This window comes from Prionailurus viverrinus, chromosome F2 (genome assembly GCF_022837055.1).
Source record: "Prionailurus viverrinus isolate Anna chromosome F2, UM_Priviv_1.0, whole genome shotgun sequence".
Taxonomy (NCBI): domain Eukaryota; kingdom Metazoa; phylum Chordata; class Mammalia; order Carnivora; family Felidae; genus Prionailurus; species Prionailurus viverrinus.
This window is the reverse complement of record NC_062578.1, coordinates 23208378-23227450: the sequence shown is the minus strand read 5'-3', so window position 1 is coordinate 23227450 and position 19073 is coordinate 23208378. Positions and strand designations below refer to the sequence as shown.

At 42.8% G+C, this 19073-nt stretch overlaps 1 protein-coding gene across 12 annotated transcripts in view; it reads left to right on the top strand.

Annotated features, from left to right (window-relative positions):
- Positions 1 to 18374, top strand: part of STAU2 (staufen double-stranded RNA binding protein 2) — a 310084-nt gene extending 291710 nt beyond the window's left edge. For 11 of the 12 annotated variants that reach the window (XM_047842650.1, XM_047842658.1, XM_047842661.1 and 8 more), the window contains 2 exons: positions 16029 to 16117; positions 17249 to 18374. In XM_047842650.1, coding sequence (XP_047698606.1) covers positions 16029 to 16117; positions 17249 to 17342 — 183 coding nt within the window. In that variant the 3' untranslated portion in view covers positions 17343 to 18374. Of the gene's footprint in view, positions 1 to 4253; positions 4275 to 16028; positions 16118 to 17248 lie in introns of those variants that run through there. The other variant, XM_047842666.1, reaches the window with a different exon arrangement.
- The last annotated feature ends 699 nt before the right edge of the window (positions 18375 to 19073 follow it).

Here is a 19073-nt window from a genome sequence, read left to right as displayed (position 1 = left end):
ATTAATTCCAATAAAATTTATTCCACAGTTGTGATAATGTAATTGGCATCCAATAAGTTTACAACATATGAGAACACTCACATTGGAGACTTATCATTATACTTCACTTTCTTCACTTGAAAGACTAACATTTAGCATGTAATATTCCACCTGAATAATCAGTCTTTAAACATCAAATTAATGGTTGCTTCTAGGTTTCAATAAATGGGGAAAATGATCTACCCCTTAATTTCCTTAGGGAATTTCTGAGAATTAATAAAACTGAATTAGTTAAAATATATTAGTAAGAATTAATAAGAATTAATAAAAATATATAAGGTGACCAGATATTCTTAAACATGGCCATTGTTTTTAATCATTCATTCTTTTAAGTCATTAAACTAATAAGTATTTATTATCCGTATACACTTCTAGATCCTGAGTATTTAGCAATGAACAAAAGAGACAAATCTTTGCCCTCATGGGGCTTATGTTCTAATGGGGAACATAGAAAATAAGCAAGGAATTCGTTAAATATATAATAAAACTTCAGGAGCAATAAGCACTACACATGAGGCAGAGTGAGGAGATGAGAGAATCCCAGGCTGGGCAGGGCGGGGGGGGGGGGGGGGGGGGAGGTGGTGTGTGTGTGTGTGTGTGTGTGTAGATCCTTTAGGTCGAGAGATCACAACGGGTGATGACTGAGTAGAGGACCAGATGGAGTGAGGAAGAGAGCCATGTGAAGATCTGGGAGAAGAGCCCCAAGTCGAGGGAAAAGCTTATGGAAACCCTTGAGACAGGAATGAACTCAGGGTGTTCTACAAAGAGGAGAGAGGCTGGTGTGGCTGGGGCCCCGTGGCTAAGGGGGAGCTCGGTAGGGAAGATATAGCTGGGTTAGTGTCTGCTAGGGCTTTAGCTCAAGTCAGAAGTTGGGGTTTTGTTCTAAGAGTCACCAGGAGCTCCTGGAGGGTTTTGAGCAGGATCTTGACCTGTTCTCATCTACATTTCACACCTACCACTCTGGATTTATTTGAAAGAATGACTTTAGGTCAGGGAGATACAGTTAGGAAGCTATGGCATGAGTCTTGCTGAGAGGTGACAGTGACCTGGGCTGGGATGGCAGGAGAGCAGGAGGTGAGACACGGTTGGATTCTAGATGCATTTTAAAGAGGAACTCGTTATCGAGTTTTGTGTGGGAGGTGACCAAGGTTGATTCCCAGGGTCTTTTGTCAGAGCTGCTGTTTGAATGAAGGTTCCGTGTTCTGGGAGAGGAGTGGTTTGGAGAATGGTAATCACAAGTTTGAGTCTGGGCTGATTTTAAATGCCTTTCATGCACCTAAGGGGAGGAATCCACCAGGCAATTGTATGTGTGAACCCTAGGGCAGAAGGCTAGGCTGAAGATAGGTATTGGGGGCCACGAATATTTATAAAGGATTTGTCATGAGCCTCAATGAAATCATCTAGGGAGAGAATAATGACAAAGAAGATAAGAGTCCCAAGGATGGACTTAGGGGCACCTGGGTGGCTCAGTCAGTTAAGCGTCCGACTTTGGCTCAGGTCATGATCTCGTGGTTTGTGGGTTTGAGTCCCACGTCGGGCTCTGTGCTGACAGCTCAGAGCCTGGTGCCTGCTTCGGATTCTGTGTCTCCCACTCTCTCTGCTTCTTACCTGCTTATGCTCTGTCTCTCTCTGAAAAATAAACATTAACAAAAATTTTTTAAAAATTATAAGAATTCAGCTCCAGAGCCAGGCCATCTGGATCCAAATTCCAAATCTACCAAAAGCAAGTCATGTTGGCCTCACAGAAATTACTTCCTCTGTGTCTCCATATCCTCACCGTTAACCAGGGATGAGGAGCAAACCTACCTGCTGTGGTGACTGTAAAGACTGAGTTAGGAATATGATGTCTTTAGACGAAAGTGAATGTCAACAGCACAAGATGCCGTATCATCTAATAGTTGAGATTTTTACTTGCCCAAGGTCATGTGCCTAGTTGAGGTGGAGCCAGTCATAGAGCCCAGTTTTGCTGGGCTGCAAATTGTGGATTTTTAGCCACTTTGCTGCCTTGCCTGTGAGCAGTAAGCAGGGAGCCAGAGAGAATACCAGTTAGGATCTTTTCCCCGGAGGGTCAACTGCTAAACATGTTCCACACAGTACTGTTCACTGCAGACACCCCCAGGACACCTCCCTCAGATGCATCCGTCGCTTGATGCCTTTGATAGGATGGTTTTAATGATTCGGTCTTCTAACTGGAGACGTTGAGAATAGATACTTTCTCACATAACCAGTGGTGAAGTTCAGGTCCAAGTTTTACCTTTCACAAAGAGAACTCAACTTTCACCTGCAAACCATACTCAACACATTACACAGCTCCATCCGTCACCTCCCCGATAACGCTTGTCTTCCTGTATGTGTGCTGGTGTCCTTTACCTGTGTGGCCTTGTCTGGTGTAAGCAGGCCTTATGTGAGTATCAGAGAGCCCCAGAGGTGAGAGGCCCTTTCTGGCCCCCCGCGGCCGGCATTGCCTCCCACCTGACAGACGACCCAGCCAGTGGAACCACGCAGTGCACATCACCGGCCCCACCTCAGCAGCCAGCCACACTCCCAGGGGGCACAGTCCCCTTCCTGTTTGGAGGCCAAATCCCTTTGCCCGTGGCTTCCATCTTTTGGGCTTGACCCAGCTTTCCCCAGAGCAAGGTGCTTCCGTCTTCTACACAACACCTTTCAAATTGCCCAGGACACTGTGCCCGTCAATTCCCACCCACCTCCCAGTCCAGCCATTCTGAACTGCCTTGCATGAGGAGCCCCCCACCCCTGCTGACAACACCCTCCTCTCACAGTTTGCCCCACTGAAAAAGTCGTCCTCACCCTACATCTCACCCCAAGTGCTGCCTCTGTGTGACTTCCGGTGTTCCCTGGGGAGACCTGAGTGCCCTTTCTCAGTTTGACTTCAGCTGTACATTCTTTCTTACAGCGATTATCTTGGTAGATTGGTGTTGGCCTCGTGCCTTTCTCCCTGCTGCAAGACCAAGCGCAGAAGGCAGGGACTGTGCATGTTGCTCTTGGTTTTCCTGGTACCTCGTGTGGAGCCTGGTTCTCCATAAATATTTGTTGAGTGAATGATGGTACCCAGTTGTGAATCAGATAGGCCAGGCCCCTTCCTCTAGTAGATCACAGACTGTGACAAGTGTTATGAGGAAAATGAACAAGGTTATGTGATTTGCTGGGGGTGGGGGGGACACCCTAGACGGGGTGTTCACTCCCCCCACCCCAACTCAACCGGAGCTGAGACCTGAAGGCTGACAAGCGGCCAGTCATGAGAAGGGGTGGCCAGAAGGACCGGCCAGACTGAATCCCTGAGGTGGGAAAGAGCTTATCCCTGCTGAGGAACAAAAAGGAGGTTAGGACAGAGCATTCGGGGTGAAAAGGAGAGTGATGCATGGGTCCCTAAGGGTGGGGGCCGGTCCTCACAGGGTTTAGGTGATGACTGGCTTGACACTGGTGTGCCGCTTGCTCGGAGTGGGGCGAGAGCTCCTTCAGTCCTGCCTGACGTGGCCAGCAGACGGCCAGCGGCATCAGCAAGGCACCCGGCACAGCTGGCCCCACTTCTTCCCAAGCCCCAGCCTTCTCTTTCCCGGACATTCTCCTTCTCAGGCCCAACACCAGCTGGTCTCAGGAGAGTACGGTATCAGACCTTCACACCCCCGTGTGACTCGCAGTGCCCCGCTAAAGGAACGGTGGCTTAAAACAGCACCTACGTATCATCTCACAGGCTGTAGTCGGAAGTCACATACCATCTCACCGGGCTCAAATCAAGGTGTCGGCGGTGCTGTGTTCCTTTCTGGAGACTCCGGGGGGAATCCGTGCTCTTGCCTTTTCCAGCTTCTGTAAGCTTCCTACATTCTTTGCTTCATGGTCCCATCATTGGCATTCAAAGCTAGTAAGGCATATCCCTCTGAGGCTTCTGGCACCATCATGTGACCATCTCTGACCAGAGCTGGGAGAGGACCCCTGAGGTTAAAGACTTGCATTTGGATTGGCCATGAATCCCCCCTCCGCAGGTCCCGTCGGGAATTGGATCCTGGACATCTTTGCCATTATTCTGCTTTCCACAGGACTCCTAGCTCTTAAAAGAACAGTCAGATACAATGTGTGGACTGTTGGGATGTAGATTCAAAAACCAACGTTAAAAGACATCTTTGAGGCCATCAGGAAAAGTTTAACATGACCCAGGTATTTAGATGATAAAAAGGATTTGTTCTTAATTTTGTTAGGTGTGATCGTGGCATGTGTCTTTATCTGATACCTGATTTGGAATCCTACAGAAGACATGAAGATACATGAAACAAGATTGGAAAAGTACTGATAATTCTTTTTTTTATTTTTTATTTTTTTAATGTTTGTTTTTGAGAGAGAAAGAGAGAGACAGAACACAAGGGGAGGGGCAGAGAGAGGGACACAATTGCAAGCAACCTCCAGGCTCTGAGCTGTCAGCCCAGAGCTTGACGTGGGGCTCAAACTTGTGAACCGCGAGATGATGACCTGAGCCAAAGTCAGACACTTAACTGACTGAGCCATGCTGGTGCCCCAAAATACTAATAATTCTTGATCTGAGTGATAGGTGGTAGGGCAGGGGGGGACAGGGGGGGTTCAGTATACACTATCCTTTGTACTTTTTTGGATGTTTGGAACTTTTATTTTAAAAAGTAAATATATATACTTTTATTTAAAATATATATTATATTATATTATATTATATAAATATTTATATATTATATAAATAAAAATATATATTAATATTTATATATTATATAAATAAAATATACAAAATATATATATAAATATGTAAAATATATAAAATATATATATTAAAAAGTAAATATATATAGTTTTATTTTTAAAAGTAAAATATATATATATATATATATATATATATATGATCAGATATCAGTAAGAGGCTAAGGAGACATTTGGGATGGAGGTAAAGATCTATTCTGGCCCCCTCTCTGCTGCAATTTGACCACTAGGATGGCCACCAAATGCCCCAAGAAAAGAAATCAGGCTTCTGCATGCCTCACTCATTGAGGGAATCAGCAAGGCCTGCGAACTTGGACTCTATTTCAGTACAACCAAAAGTTCAAAACTAAACAAAACTTTATAGGTTATATTGTTTGACCATCATTCCCTGTTGTTCCCAGCTACCCCCTACAGCCATGCAATCTAAGAACCCATTAAATGCAATAAAAACTATGAAATAACTATACATTTTTTTTCAATCATATGCTCAAACCTAACTGGAATTTCTGAATAGGCAGAGCAGTGTGTGTCCATATTCAGTAGCAATGCTTCTCCTTCTCTTCATAGTAGGATGTCAAAGAACCAAGAAATCCCAAAGAGACCTTTAGGACAGTGGGGAGAAGGGCTGCCAAGGCAGAATTCAGGCACCATTGCCCTGCAGAATCAGGCTCGTCTTGGGTGGAAGAGGCTCACCTCTGTTCCTGTTTCAGGATGTGCCACCCCATTGTTGGGTCCTCCCAGGTAGGGTTTCCCAGGCACTTTCTTTGTAGCCCTCACATTAGCCCAGGGAGGGGGAAGCACTGGTTACAGACATCAAAGATGACAGAAGCCAAACCCAAATGGTTGACATTTCAAAAAGTCAGTAACTATCATCTGTATTCCTTGGAGGTAGATTGTGGACAGAACCTTCTCTTACATGGATAGAGATGACCCAGCTCTACTTTCCCGGGACCATTTATCCTAAAGCATATTGGCTGCAGAGCTCGCGTGAGGGTGAGGATGGGAGGGGTGTGTGAAAGAAGGAGAGAGAGCCTCATAGGAGAGAAGCTTTGGAAGATGCCCTGAAGTAAGGAAAAGCCAGCTAGAACAAGATGCTCACTTACAGAATAGAGAGAAGACAAGGCACAAATGTGTCTGTGAGTACTTATCTGTCTTAGGGGGCTCCAGATGGAAGCTGGTGGATAACCAACCAAGCAATATTCCTTGTGGATCTTCTGTAAATACATTGTGCTAGTTTCAAACAGGAAAATGGCTCTTCCAACCAAGGGCTGACCGACTACGTGAGAGACAGGACATAAACACGTTGAAGACAGCCCACAGTTCAGGGAGGCAAATGGCAAGGACTGTCAGAAGTTCATGGGTAGGAGACAGGCTGGGAGTCAGAGAAGTCCACCCTAGGAAAATGAAAGACTGCAGGAGCAAAGGTGTAGAGGTAAAAAAAACTCAGATGTCTCCGTCAGACAGGAGGCAGACCAGACAGACCAGGGTGGAAGATCCATGTGGGCAGGGCTTCTGCAATGTTGGTGTCTCTCAGGCCAACTGGCTGGGGAGCTCTTGATAACACTGACACCTGCCAGGTGTTCCTGAGGCTGGTGACCAGTCTGTTGGCTCAGACATCACACTCTGGGAAACACACTGTAATGAAATTGCAGTAAATGAGGTTATAGAGTAGAATGGGGCCAGCTGATGCATGGCCTTGAATGCCAGGCCAAGGATACAGAATGTTATTTGGTGGCTGGAAGTTACTAGTGGCTTTTGATTAAGGGGAAGGCATAATGATAGGGTTCTCTTAGGAAGAAAGATGGGTAAGCAATATGCTAGAAAAAAGAAATGCATACAAAACTGGACATAAATAACATGGAGATAGAGAGTATAAAGAATTTTATGACTGGATGTTGGTCTCAACAGAGAAAATTTTGTAATAAAAGCTTTCATTCATGGTCCAGACGTTAACCTCTCAAGCAATCCAATGCAGTAAGTGTTGTAGTCTCCAATTTACAGATGATGAAAAAGAAGCTCAGAGAGATAAAGTAACTTGCATAGACACAACTTGTCTACAGTAGGGCTGGAATTTTAGTCTAGGGCTGATGGGCTCCAAATGCCGTGCTCTCCTCCCTTCCTTGTCCAGATGACAGGTAGAGTGTATTAGCTGTCTCTTGCTGCAATGACAAATTACTAGACTTAGTGGCTTAACCACACAAATGCATTATCTTAAGGGGCACCTCGGTGGCTCAGTTGGTCAAGCATCCAACTTCGGCTCAAGTCATGATCTCATGGTTCACGAGTTCAAGCCCCACATTGGGCTCTCTGTTGTCAGCAAGGAAGCCTGCTTTGGATCCTCTGTCCCCTTCTCTCTGTGCCCCTCCCCTGCTCATGCTCTCTCTCTCTCTCTCTTTCTCTTTCTCTCATCTTTCTCAAAAAATAAATAAACTTAGGGGCGCCTGGGTGGCGCAGTCGGTTGAGCGTCCGACTTCAGCCAGGTCACGATCTCGCGGTCCGTGAGTTCGAGCCCCGCGTCAGGCTCTGGGCGGATGGCTCGGAGCCTGGAGCCTGTTTCCGATTCTGTGTCTCCCTCTCTCTCTGCCCCTCCCCTGTTCATGCTCTGTCTCTCTCTGTCCCAAAAATAAATAAACGTTGAAAAAAAAATTAAATAAATAAATAAATAAATAAATAAATAAATAAACAAACTTGGGGCACCTGGGTGGCTCAGTTGGTTAAGTAACCAACTCTTGATTTCAGCTCAGTCATGATTTCGCGGTTTCATGAGTTCAAGCCCCATATCAGGCTCTGTGAAGGCAGTGTGGAGCCTGCTTGGGATTTTCTCTCTCCCTCTCTCTCTCTCTCTACCCCTTCCCCACTCACACTGTACCTGTCTCTCTCAAAATAAATAAATAAATAACTTTAAAAAAAGAAAAAATTTTAATATATAAGTAATAAAACAAATGATTATCTTAGAGTTCTGTAGATTCTCTATAGAGAACCCCTGGGCTAAAATCCAGGTATCAGCAGTTCTTTTTTTTCTTTTTTTTTTTTTGGCTTGAGGTGCAAATTGGTCTTCTTGGCTTTTCCAGCTTCTAGAGCCCACCTCCATTTCTTGGCTTGTGTCTTCCTTCCTCTGTCTTCAAAACTAACAACATTACTCTGACCATTTTCCCCGGCTGTGTCTTTCTCTCTCACCAAATTCGGGAAAGATTCTCTGATATTAAGGACTCATGTGATTAGATTGGACCCACTTGGATAATCCAAGATAATCTCCACATCTCAATGCTTATACCTCAGTCTTATCTGAAAAATCACTTTTGCCTTATGAGGTAACATATGCACATCCTGGAGATCAGGACATGGACACTTTGGTGGGGGGGGCATTATCCTGCCAAGCACAGAGTGATGCTGCTGCCATTCTTGGACACTTGGTTTTGTGCCCAACAGCATGTTTGGGTAACACACCATTACAAAGGGGACTTTTTTGTTGAATCAACAGTAATGAAATAAAGGGCAACACAGGAATTTTTAAAGGAATAGTGTTTCCTTTAAAACAGAAACGGTATGGTTGGAGTAAGAGCTGGAAGCATGGATGCCACTGCTAAAATTTGTTCTAAACACACTGCAAACATTCCTCTGCATCGTTAATCCCACTTAAATTTGACTCTATCATTGTCAAGATGAGCAGCTACATGGATTACCCAATGTAGGAGCCTGACCACAGAATATAGATGATGCCTAAGTCTGTAGTTTCAGTGCCCAAGTTTGTACTAATTCCCCAAATTCTAGAGTCAAATTCCTATTCTCTGCTTTAGTAGTCTGTCTAAAATATGCATGCCTTCAGACCACTGCCGGACTTCTTTTTATTTTATTTTATTTTATTTTATTTTATTTTATTTTATTATTTTATGTTATTTTTTGATGATGAGTAGCCATTACCTTAGCAGGCTGACATCCCTTTGTTCCAACAGTAAGCCATTTATAAAGTATGAATTTTACGGAAATTATATGAACCAATAGGTTTATGTGAGCATAAATGGAAAGTGCAGGCTATATGAAATTGTTAGAATCAGGGCAGCAAATGGTTTAGTTAAAGCTCAATATAATCCTTTATCATTTTATTTTTAAAGTCCTATCACTGATTCATCTGAAATGTGATAGACTGAGGATCTTACCGTAATGTGACAAAATTTAGAAATACAATTTTCTCTTTTTGGTTTCTTTTATTTTATAGAAAGAGAGAGTTGGCATTTTGTTATAGATGTTTCAAAGCAAGAAAATGATAACTCAGGAACATTTAAATTCTCGTTCTTTGGGCAATAAGCCCTAAGCTTACTGAAGAACCTTCTGGTTTGCAGTCACTGAAATGATTTAATAGGGAGCCAGTCTCAAAGATTGTGGAGACAAGAAGTTAGGAGAGCCCTCAACTACAAGTGAAGGCGGTTGCTGTTGAAGCCTATCGTTTTCTCATTTAAGAAGCCTGATTTAGTGAGCTGCACATACGATCACGGTGTGCATTCTGAAATGAATCTAGCAGTGAGAGTGGCTCCCAGGAAGAGTTCCACATGAATAAGCACCTCAGGGGGAAAAGGCAAACAAAACAAACCTTGGGCACTTGCTTAAAAATGAAGGCCACATTCGGGCATGTGTGGTTGCCATTGACTTTAATGGGAACATCCTGTCTGTTTCTGGGATTCAGAACATAAAATCGGTGGGAAAAGTGTGAAATGGGGAAAAAAAGAAATAAAAGTATCCATTGGGCATTGTGTTTAAAGATGAGAAGAACTGTGTGTCATAAAGGGATGAGTTAAAATTCACATTTTGCCAGTGAAGACCATTGTTGTGTCTCAAAAAATTATTTAATACTGTTGCGTTTGATTCCTGAAAAGGGAAGCAGGAGGAATAAGCACTGGTTTCAACACAATTTGCTAATTTCTGATTGACAAGAGAAAAGTTAGAAATTGCAGAAATGGCTGGGAAGACTCACCTCCATTCTGCAGACACACACACACACACACACACACACACACACACGCGCGCGCGCATGCATGCGTGCAAACCAAGACCAACAAACAGGCATGGAAAGTATCTTACTGGCATCTTGTTTCTGGTATTGCTATAACTACGCACAAAACAAGTGATACATGAAATGGTAGCGACATCTGTTCAAGAACCTGTGGGGCTTTCCTCACAAAACAGTTGTAAAATCTTTTGGGGACAAAAATATTTCTACGTATCTGTGTAGATGCTTTCTTTTAAGGGAAACACGCACACACACACACACACACACACACACACACACACACGAACAAGTGTTGAGCTGAAAAGACAAAAATAAGAAAAAGAAATGTCATCCATGTCTTAAAATGCTTCTTTAATTTTTCTCCTTTCAAACCAAGCTACGTGAATTGCCTCGAAGGTACTGATTTTTTTTCTTTTTTCTTTTCTTTTCTTTCCTCTTTTCTTAGAATCTCAAAACATGTAAATTGTCATAAAGCTAAAGTTTAAGATTCCCCTTGGTCAGACCGTAGTAACACACACTTGGATGCTGAGTGAGTTTGTTTTTATTTGGTAGGAAACATTTTCTGACCTTGGAAATGAAATTGTTCAGTTGTCTGTTTGTTTATGGCTGAAGCTGTATGGAGGGTTCTGGGTACTTGTGTTCTGGGTACTTTGAAATTCTCAAATCCACAGTGTGTGGGAAGTTATACAACTTGGGTTTAATCATCGTTCAGGATGTTCCTCATTAAGGAACCCAGATTTACCTCCTTCCCACGACTCCCCAACATTAGTTTACATTTATCACACAGCAAACTGTCCAGGCTGAGGGGGTGAACTGCAGACAGTAGGAGCTGAGCCTCTCGTTATCTATTTACCCTCTCAGTAGTAGACAATGTAGAACTTGTGCCTTGAGCAGGCTGCAAATGTCTCTCCAAATGAGTTATTCGACTTTTCCCTCACTCCAGTGTCCTTTAATATCAGGTAGCATTTTTATAATATAGTCTTAATTGTTTTAAATAACTGGCCTCTAGCAAGTACAATTTATTCAGTTGGAATGGTTGAAACATGGAGATTTTGTTGATTTTACCATCTTCTGGACAGATTTGGATGTGCAAAGTAACATGTCTTGGTGGACCATTAAATGTTAGCATTTGTTGGCAAAGCCATTCCATTATACATTGTTCTTTGAAATGACTGATGATTGAATCTTGCTAAATGTAATGTGGCTATTTTGGACATTGCTGCATTATCCTATTTTTGTAGCCACTTTGCTGTGGAAAGTGAAGCACACCCATCTCACAGATGGAATTTTTTAATCTGCAAAGTATCCTTTCTGGGAAAGTGGTGGCTGATGAACTGGGGGTAGGGTGGCAGCTCCCCAGCTGAGCTCATGACAAGTGAGAGATGAGGCAGCCAGGGCCGGTGTTCCATTCATACCTGTGGGCGGATGCACCTGGTGGGCAGCCCCTGCCCATCTCTGCTTTCCTAAAAGTACTTAGCTTATCACTCTCTATAAATCACAGCCAAGCCCTCCGTCCTTTCCCTGTCCATTCATCTTCCCAGTCCCAGCATCCCAGCCCCTCCCCTTGCTGCAGCATCCTGCATGCCACAGTCCCAGGCAAACCGTGCAGCTTGATTTTCCCTCTGGCCAGCAACCCCTGGCGGGTGAGGAATGAACTCTTCTCAGAACAACAGAGGGGAGATGAATAAATGAGCAAGACTTGGTACCCTTAGAATGTTGAGAAATGGAGAATTAAATCACCTTGTTTGGGAGCCATTGGGTAATTCAAGTGACAAAATAAGTACCATAGCAATTCAATTTTAGCCCAATCTACACTTGTTACAGAAGCACTGAACAGAGCCTCAGAAGTCAACCCACAAGATAATAAATCCCTTGTCTAGAAAATGCAGATAATTGTATGAGCTTACCTCCAGTAATTATTGTGGGGGAATAATTAATAGAATGAGTATGGAGGAGGGTATAAGAGTGATCTGGAAATGGTAATATTGAAAAAAGTCATGCTGAAATTGGCTTAGGTGTGAAGGAAATAAAGTGATCTGGTCAAGAATGTGCACTGGGTTCAAATCCATGCTCTGCCACTTACTAGCTGTGTGACCTTTGAATAGGTTACTGAATTCCTCATGGGTAGGACCTACCTGCGGGGCTGTGGGAACACCTGAGGCCACTCAGGTAAATGGCCTGGTTTCATGACTATGGCAGGGTGATGCTCATCAAATGGTAGCTATTACTGTTTACAGAGAAGATAAATCGTCTTCATTGTCTTTTATAAATTAGCAAGAAGTCCTCTCCTATTTATAAGCAATTGTATTCAGGATTATCAATAAGATGTGGGTTGAAATTATCTCATCAGATAAATAAGGGAATATTGTTTGGAAGCCTTTAAGCATACCTTTGGAGGGAAGCAGCCACACAAGAATTCTGAAAATCCGTTCATGGCATTGAGTGAAAGAGCACGCCGCCCTTCCAGCCTGCAGGACATTCTTTGAGTGACGCCAGGCATTTTGAAAGTGCACAGAGACCTGCCTGACATGTTGGTAAAATCATCCAGGAGATTTTGCAAGAGCCAAAACACTGAACCTGCTCTCTGAGACCTGGCCTGCATCTCATATGTTGGATAGAAGAAAGCAGGTGTCACGGGGTCCTGGACTTGGTGTAGCAAGACATTTGGTTCTTGGTATTCAGGCAACAAGTATTCCAACGACAACTAGTAAAATGGGCTACAATTAGCCTATAAATGACTTTTTAAAGTTGTTTTTTAAATTTTTAAAAGTCATTTTTCGTTGTCATTTTGGGACCAGGGAGCCCTGGGGTTGTCATGTGTCTCATTCAGCAATATGACATTGCTGATTTAAATTTACAGGCACTAAAGAGCCTTCCACAATAGTTCATGTGGGAAGCAATTGATAAAAATTGGCATTCCTGACAATAATCCACATACTAATGGATCAGAAAAAAGAATAGTTATTTAACTTTTTTTTTAATTTTAAAAAAGGTGCTCCTGAGTGGCTCAGTCACTTAAGCGCCTGGCTCTTGATTTTGGCTCAGGTCATGATCTTGCAGTTTATGAGATTGAGCCCCGCATTGGACTCTGCACTGACAGTGCGGAAGCCCCTTCAGATTTTCTCTCACCCTCTCCCTCTGCCCCTCCCCGCTCGTATGCCCATGCACCTCTCTCTCCCTCTCTCAAAAATAGACATTTAAAAAAAATTATTTAAAAAAAAAAGAATAGGTGTTCATTTGTTCAAAATTGTTGAATATACAAAGACCTGTAAGTTCATTAGTGCTCCCCCCCACTCCGCCCCACCAATGTAGTTGGGCTATCTGGAAAGATCAGGCATGGACTGCTCTTTAGAGCTTTGCAATGAGTGGGCCTCATGCCTCACCCAGTACATGCATATGTAAGGCAGGACTCCAGAGCTCAGGTTCATGTAACAAGCCCATGAGAATGTGCACACCCACAGGACTTTTCCCAGGCTAGTCACCTGGGAAGGCTGTCCAGCACAACCCAGCATTGCAGGACTTAGAAGGACCTTAGAGATTACCCAAGTGATTTTAAATGAGAGCCAAACCCCTCTGCAGGTTTCTTTTGGGGGAAGGGAATTGTCCAAATGTGGGTCTTTTGAGGCTCAATTTAATTTTTGAAAGCAACCAAGCTTCACTCAAAGCCAGATCTAGTGAATAAGGTAAATGGTCAGGATGGACAAATGAAAACTAAGGTGGGGCCATAAAATGACAAAACTGGTTGGCTCTAATGACCCACAAAGTGGTTCTGAGAGATTAATTCCAAAAGCACCTAAAGAAACATCAGCTCCTCGCATTATTACTGTGGTCACAACCTCTCTGAGGGAGGTGAAAAAGCTCATGTCAGATCTAAAAATATTCATGCTTTTTGGCCCAGAAATTCAATTTCTAGGAATCTATCATAAGGAAGTTATTGAGATGGTATGCAAAAATTTAACTATTTGAAATCTGGATGCAGTGTTAATAATCACTTAAATTTGGGAGTGTCCTAAATGTCCAACAGTAGGGATTGGCTGAATATAGAAGGACCTCTAAAGTCAATATACTGAGCAGTCACGCAAAATAATGCTACTGAAGTGTTTTTATTGATGTGGAAAACTGCTCACATTCAATGAAAAGAGCAGGTTATAAAATGGTGTGAAGATATGATCCAGGTGAAAGTTTGTACATATGGGGAAGGGATAGAAAAGTAAAGGGAAAGACATTAGACCAAGTAGTAAATGGTGGATGGGCCTGTGAATATTTTCACACTGTTTTTGCTTGTACCTCTTATGATTTTCCTATAATGAAAATTATTTTTATAATAAAAATATAATAAAAAGAAACATCACAGAAAGGAAAAGGAGGTTCTACTGTCCTTAAGGAGGAATTATGATGGACCTATTTTAGTTTGTTAGAGTTCTCATAGCAAAGTACCACAAACTGAGTGGTTTAATCAACAGAAATATATCTTGTCACAGTTCTGGAGGCTGGGAGTCCAGAGTCAAGGTGCTGGCAGTTTTGGTTCCCTCTGAGGGTGTGAGGGAGAATCTGTTCCAAGGCCTCTCCATAGCATCTGGCAGTTTGCTGGCAATCGGTGACGTCCCTTGGCTTCTGTTCTATCACTTCAATCTCTGCCTTCCTCTCCACAGGCTGTTCTCCCCGTGTGTGTGTGTGTGTGTGTGTGTGTGTGTGTGTGTGTCTACATCCTAAGTTCCCCTTATTATAAGGACATTAGACATATTGGATCTGGGCCCATTCTATTCCAGTAGGACTTCATCTTACTTAGATCTACAATGTCCCTGTTTTCAAATACGGCCACATCTGAGGTATTGGGGGTTAGGACTTCAACATATAGATTTGGGGAGTAGTGGGGGGGACACAATTCAACCAGCAATAGTACCCCAATGAAATAGCCCCACTGCTTCTACCCAACTGAAAGTACTGCTTACCTGCCATGTCAGCCTGTGCCAGCTGCTGTATACATAGTACGAGCGTGGGCCAAGACCAGGAGTTGGGGGGGGGGGGGGAGGGGGGACACCGACATCCCTGCTCAATTTTCCTGGAAACCTAAAACTACTCTTAAAAAAATTAAGTCTATTAATTTAAAAATGAAAACCAAAAAATATGTTACAAGTAATGAAATTTGCAAGGGATCACACAGTCAGCTACCCAAAAGGGGCCTTTGGCAGATAAAAGTTTGGGAAACTGCAAGAGTTAGCCCTTTTTCAAAGGTAGTTGAGAGGATACAGATGACCAAAGTGTGACCCAGTGGGATCTCCAGGATTCAAACAACCCTGGCCGCTCACACCTATCTCAGACTCAACAAAGCCCTTCTAATGGAGCTTTAAGGGGGTGGGGAATGGGGGAGGGGAAGAAGAACCAAATTCTTATTCAAAGAAATAACAATTTGGAACGTGCACAAGAGTGTCAACAAGTTATGTAGATCTTATCAGCATCGCATTTTTGGTGCCTCCCAGCTATCCAGCGAGGCTCAGCCAGCCTGTCAACACCCTTCAGCATCCCACGCAAGACGGGCATATCAACACCTCGGGAGGCTCTGCTGTGGCCAGGCCTGCCTCCCCAGGGCCCCAAAGAGTGCACGTTTTCTCTCTCCTCACAGAATACCATCGTACCATCCCCTTTGTATGCATGAGTGTCTTGGGCCCATTTCTCTGCTCACATCCTGTGACTTGGTTGGGGATAGCTATAAAGTGGAACAATACCTTTATGCTAACTTTGGAAAGAGTACCTAACTTGGGAAAATCTGATGTTGCACTGTCTGAAGGAAGGGAATGTGTAGTTTCAGTAATGTGAGGAGAAAATGTTATTATAGTCAAAATATAATACATTATATTTATATATGTATTTATATATATGTGTATATATATATATTTATATGTCAAACTATAATAGGCTTATACTAGGTGCTTCTACATTTGCAGATAAAAACTTTGTGATTTTACAAAATTATGGATGGGGGCTAAGGCATGAAACTTTGGAGATTCTCCTCCCCACCTCCTCCCACTTCGCCACAGAAATAAGGCCCTCGTAGCATACAGTTGCTTCGTGATAATACAGCCTTTCAAATGTAATTTTGCTAAATGATGCAAAAAAAGCATTTATTTAGACCAGTGAAAATGATAGTTTTTACTATACATCTCAGCCTTCTTTTACAATTACCTGTTTATTAATATTAAAGTCAATGAATGGATCTCCTTGTTTGTGTGTTTGTTTTCACTTTTAGGCAGCTTTAAGTGCCTTGAAACAATTTTCTGAACAAGGACTGGACCCAATGGAAGGGGCAATGAATATTGAAAAAGGTTCTCTTGAAAAGTGAGTAAATCTTCTGCTATATTCTTACATTTCTAATTTTGCAATTGTGCAAAAAAAATAAGATATAGGTAACAATAAGGTAAAAAAAAACCCTCAAGACAATAATATCTGTATCTTACAAAATTATTCAGATTACAGTTAAATGTAAATAAATGAGAAACGATATATATATATGGTCATTTTCATTTCCTCTAGTACATATGTGAAAGTTTTAATCTACTAATTGATCATTTTTTTCTCCATTTCAATGCCTTTGTTGGAAATATTTCTGTGAGTTTTATTGACTATAGAGACTTGCACAACTTTTAAAAGACTGTTTTTACTTCATACTGTTGAGGTTTCTTCTGTCTAAACCTTTTCTGACATACAAACTTGCGCTCACACTCCTGCTAAGTTGTGGGCGCAAGAGAGAGAAAAGAAAAAGAAGTCCAGAAGAGGTATCCCCTCCCCTTGACCGCATTTTGTTTTCCACGTTGTTCTAGAAACACAAGCACCCGTTGCCACAAAAGCGTGGCTCCCAAGGACTGCAAAGGCAAGAATGTAGCTGTAGCAAGAATTTCTGAAATCGAGTGCATAGTTTTTTTTTATGATATCGAATGTCAGGTCTCACCTGAGCGACTGAATTTTAGGTCTCTCCAGAGGCCCAATTTATACTAAAGAAATTGAAAGCAATTGCATTTACATAGAGGAATCCGAATTCTTTCCAAGCCCTAAAAATCGCAGGTGAGATTTCAAAACGCCCATAGGGGATAACGTTTTTTAGAATGAAAACAAACCGATAACCCAGGAAGTGAAAAACAGATACATTGATCCTCCGGTTAAATAAGCATAGCCCCAAAACAGCATTTGGTCATTAATATGTAAGAGGTGAGAGCGTGAGAAGAAAGCATTTGGTAAACAGACGCGGTATTTTCTGTTGTCTATAGATTGGCAACCATTTATAAGCTAATTTAATCAAAACCATTTCCACATGATCTCATCAGTAGACTATCTGAACATAAATATTGTTGTTTCACTTTAAAATGTCACTTTTGTGGTGACCTTTGAATCCTGTGTGCCATCTGCTAATAAACATGTCTGAAGACGTGCAACCCTGGACCTTCAGCTCTTGTTAATGTATTAATCTTCCAGACAAGCCCAGCATCTGGGAGAGAAAGCGGACAATAACCAGACACACCCGGGCTCCATCGCTCAGGACTGCAAGAAATCAAAGTCGGTCATCTAGCAGCTCCCAGAACCACGGCTGCCACCACATCCTTATAAACCTGTCAGCACGCATGAGGGTGTCTGTGTTCAAGGAAATGAATGACTAATACCATTATTTGAGTCTTATGTGAAGACAACACTATTCTAACACAAGAGATAATATACATAGTACTGTTTATTCAACTGGGGAAAAATAAAACTTTGAGCATTTCCCTCGGAACTTGAGATCAGATCATAACTCACTTGCCCGGAGGCAGGAGAAATCTGATCCTGCTACTGGAGCTTGAAATAACAATTAATGAAAAGTGTTAGAAACAGAGGTAAAAATTTTAAATGATTAATAGAGAAATTGGGTTTGGTTCCGTTGTTATGATTGTTTTGTCGTGGAGCTTGTGTTCAGTTATATTCTCTCTCTCTCTCTCTCTCTCTCTCTCTTGTTTTAAATAATGCTTGACGATTCAAAGATTAACCAATGATGTGCTGTGGAATGTGATGGTCGTTGTCTTCATATAGAGTCACACCGTTTCTCTTTTTATGCGGATATTTATAATCTTCATCCTGTATCAATACGAATGACTTTGAGGTGCACGCCTCAAAGATGTATGCAAACAAACAAGGTTTAAATCAGGTCAGATATTTTATTTACCATATGAAATCGTGTTAGGAACAACTAGTTTCAATATACTCCAGGAATTAAAAAACAAAAACCAGAAAAAAAACAGTTGTGGGTTTTGAGCTCCATAATACTATTAGCCACTAAGGAGGCGTCTTGCCTCCACTGACCATTTCTCCAGATTCCACGTTCCGTTGTGGAAGTCACACCCACCCTCATCCGTGTGTCATAGCCACTCACTGTTTGCATCGAGAGCGTTTTTAATAACTGCCTCTGGACTTGGGACAGTGAGTAGGATCAAAATAAATAATGTACATGGCGGGGAAGGGAAAGCCTGTCGGAGGAGCCGTAAGAGTCTTGCCAGCTTGTAGCCAGCCACGCTCTGGACCAGCATGTTGGAATCCAGCGTGTACCGAATGCAGTAAAAAAATTGGTCGGTTTCTGTGTGAAGTGTTGTCATTGTTGTTCTTTCGTTCCCTGGCTCTCATCTCTTAAACATCACCTCGGTGAGACCCATCCCAAAGGCCGCCACCCAGCCCAGTCATCCTGCGCCACGGTGGCTTTAGAGGGTGTCCCGGCTCCTGTGCCACCAGCTGTATCTGTGAAACTGCAGAGCGGCCTCCTGGGTGACGAGGAGCCGGGTTCCTGACCAGCCAACGTCATCTCATTGTTCAGCCTTTCTCCTTATTGATTCACAGACGTTGTGCAATGAGAAAACACTATATGGCCTAACTGCTCGACCCAACGTGACAATAGGAATATGATTATGTAAGATTTCATAAGCAAAACCACCACAAACCATGATCTGGCTGACTCACACGCGACTGGAGGATAAACAAACAGCAACATAAGGAAATAACTCGAAGGTTGTTTTTAATGATTCCCATGTGGGGAAGTCCGCCAGTGTTGGGAGGGCCGGTGCCCTCGGAGGAAATAGGTTTCGTTACATAAAGCTGGGTCCTGGTGGAGATCGGCGCATTTGTAAAGTTGGGGTTCACAAGGTAAGCCAAGCTGAACGATACGTCCTGCTGCCTCGCGCCAGGGTGCGGAGAGCCCTGAATCATTGCCTTCGAAGGGGACAGGCTGTTTCTTCTGCTCTGCCTTTTACCACCTGAGGCTTAGGCCCTCAGCCGGGTG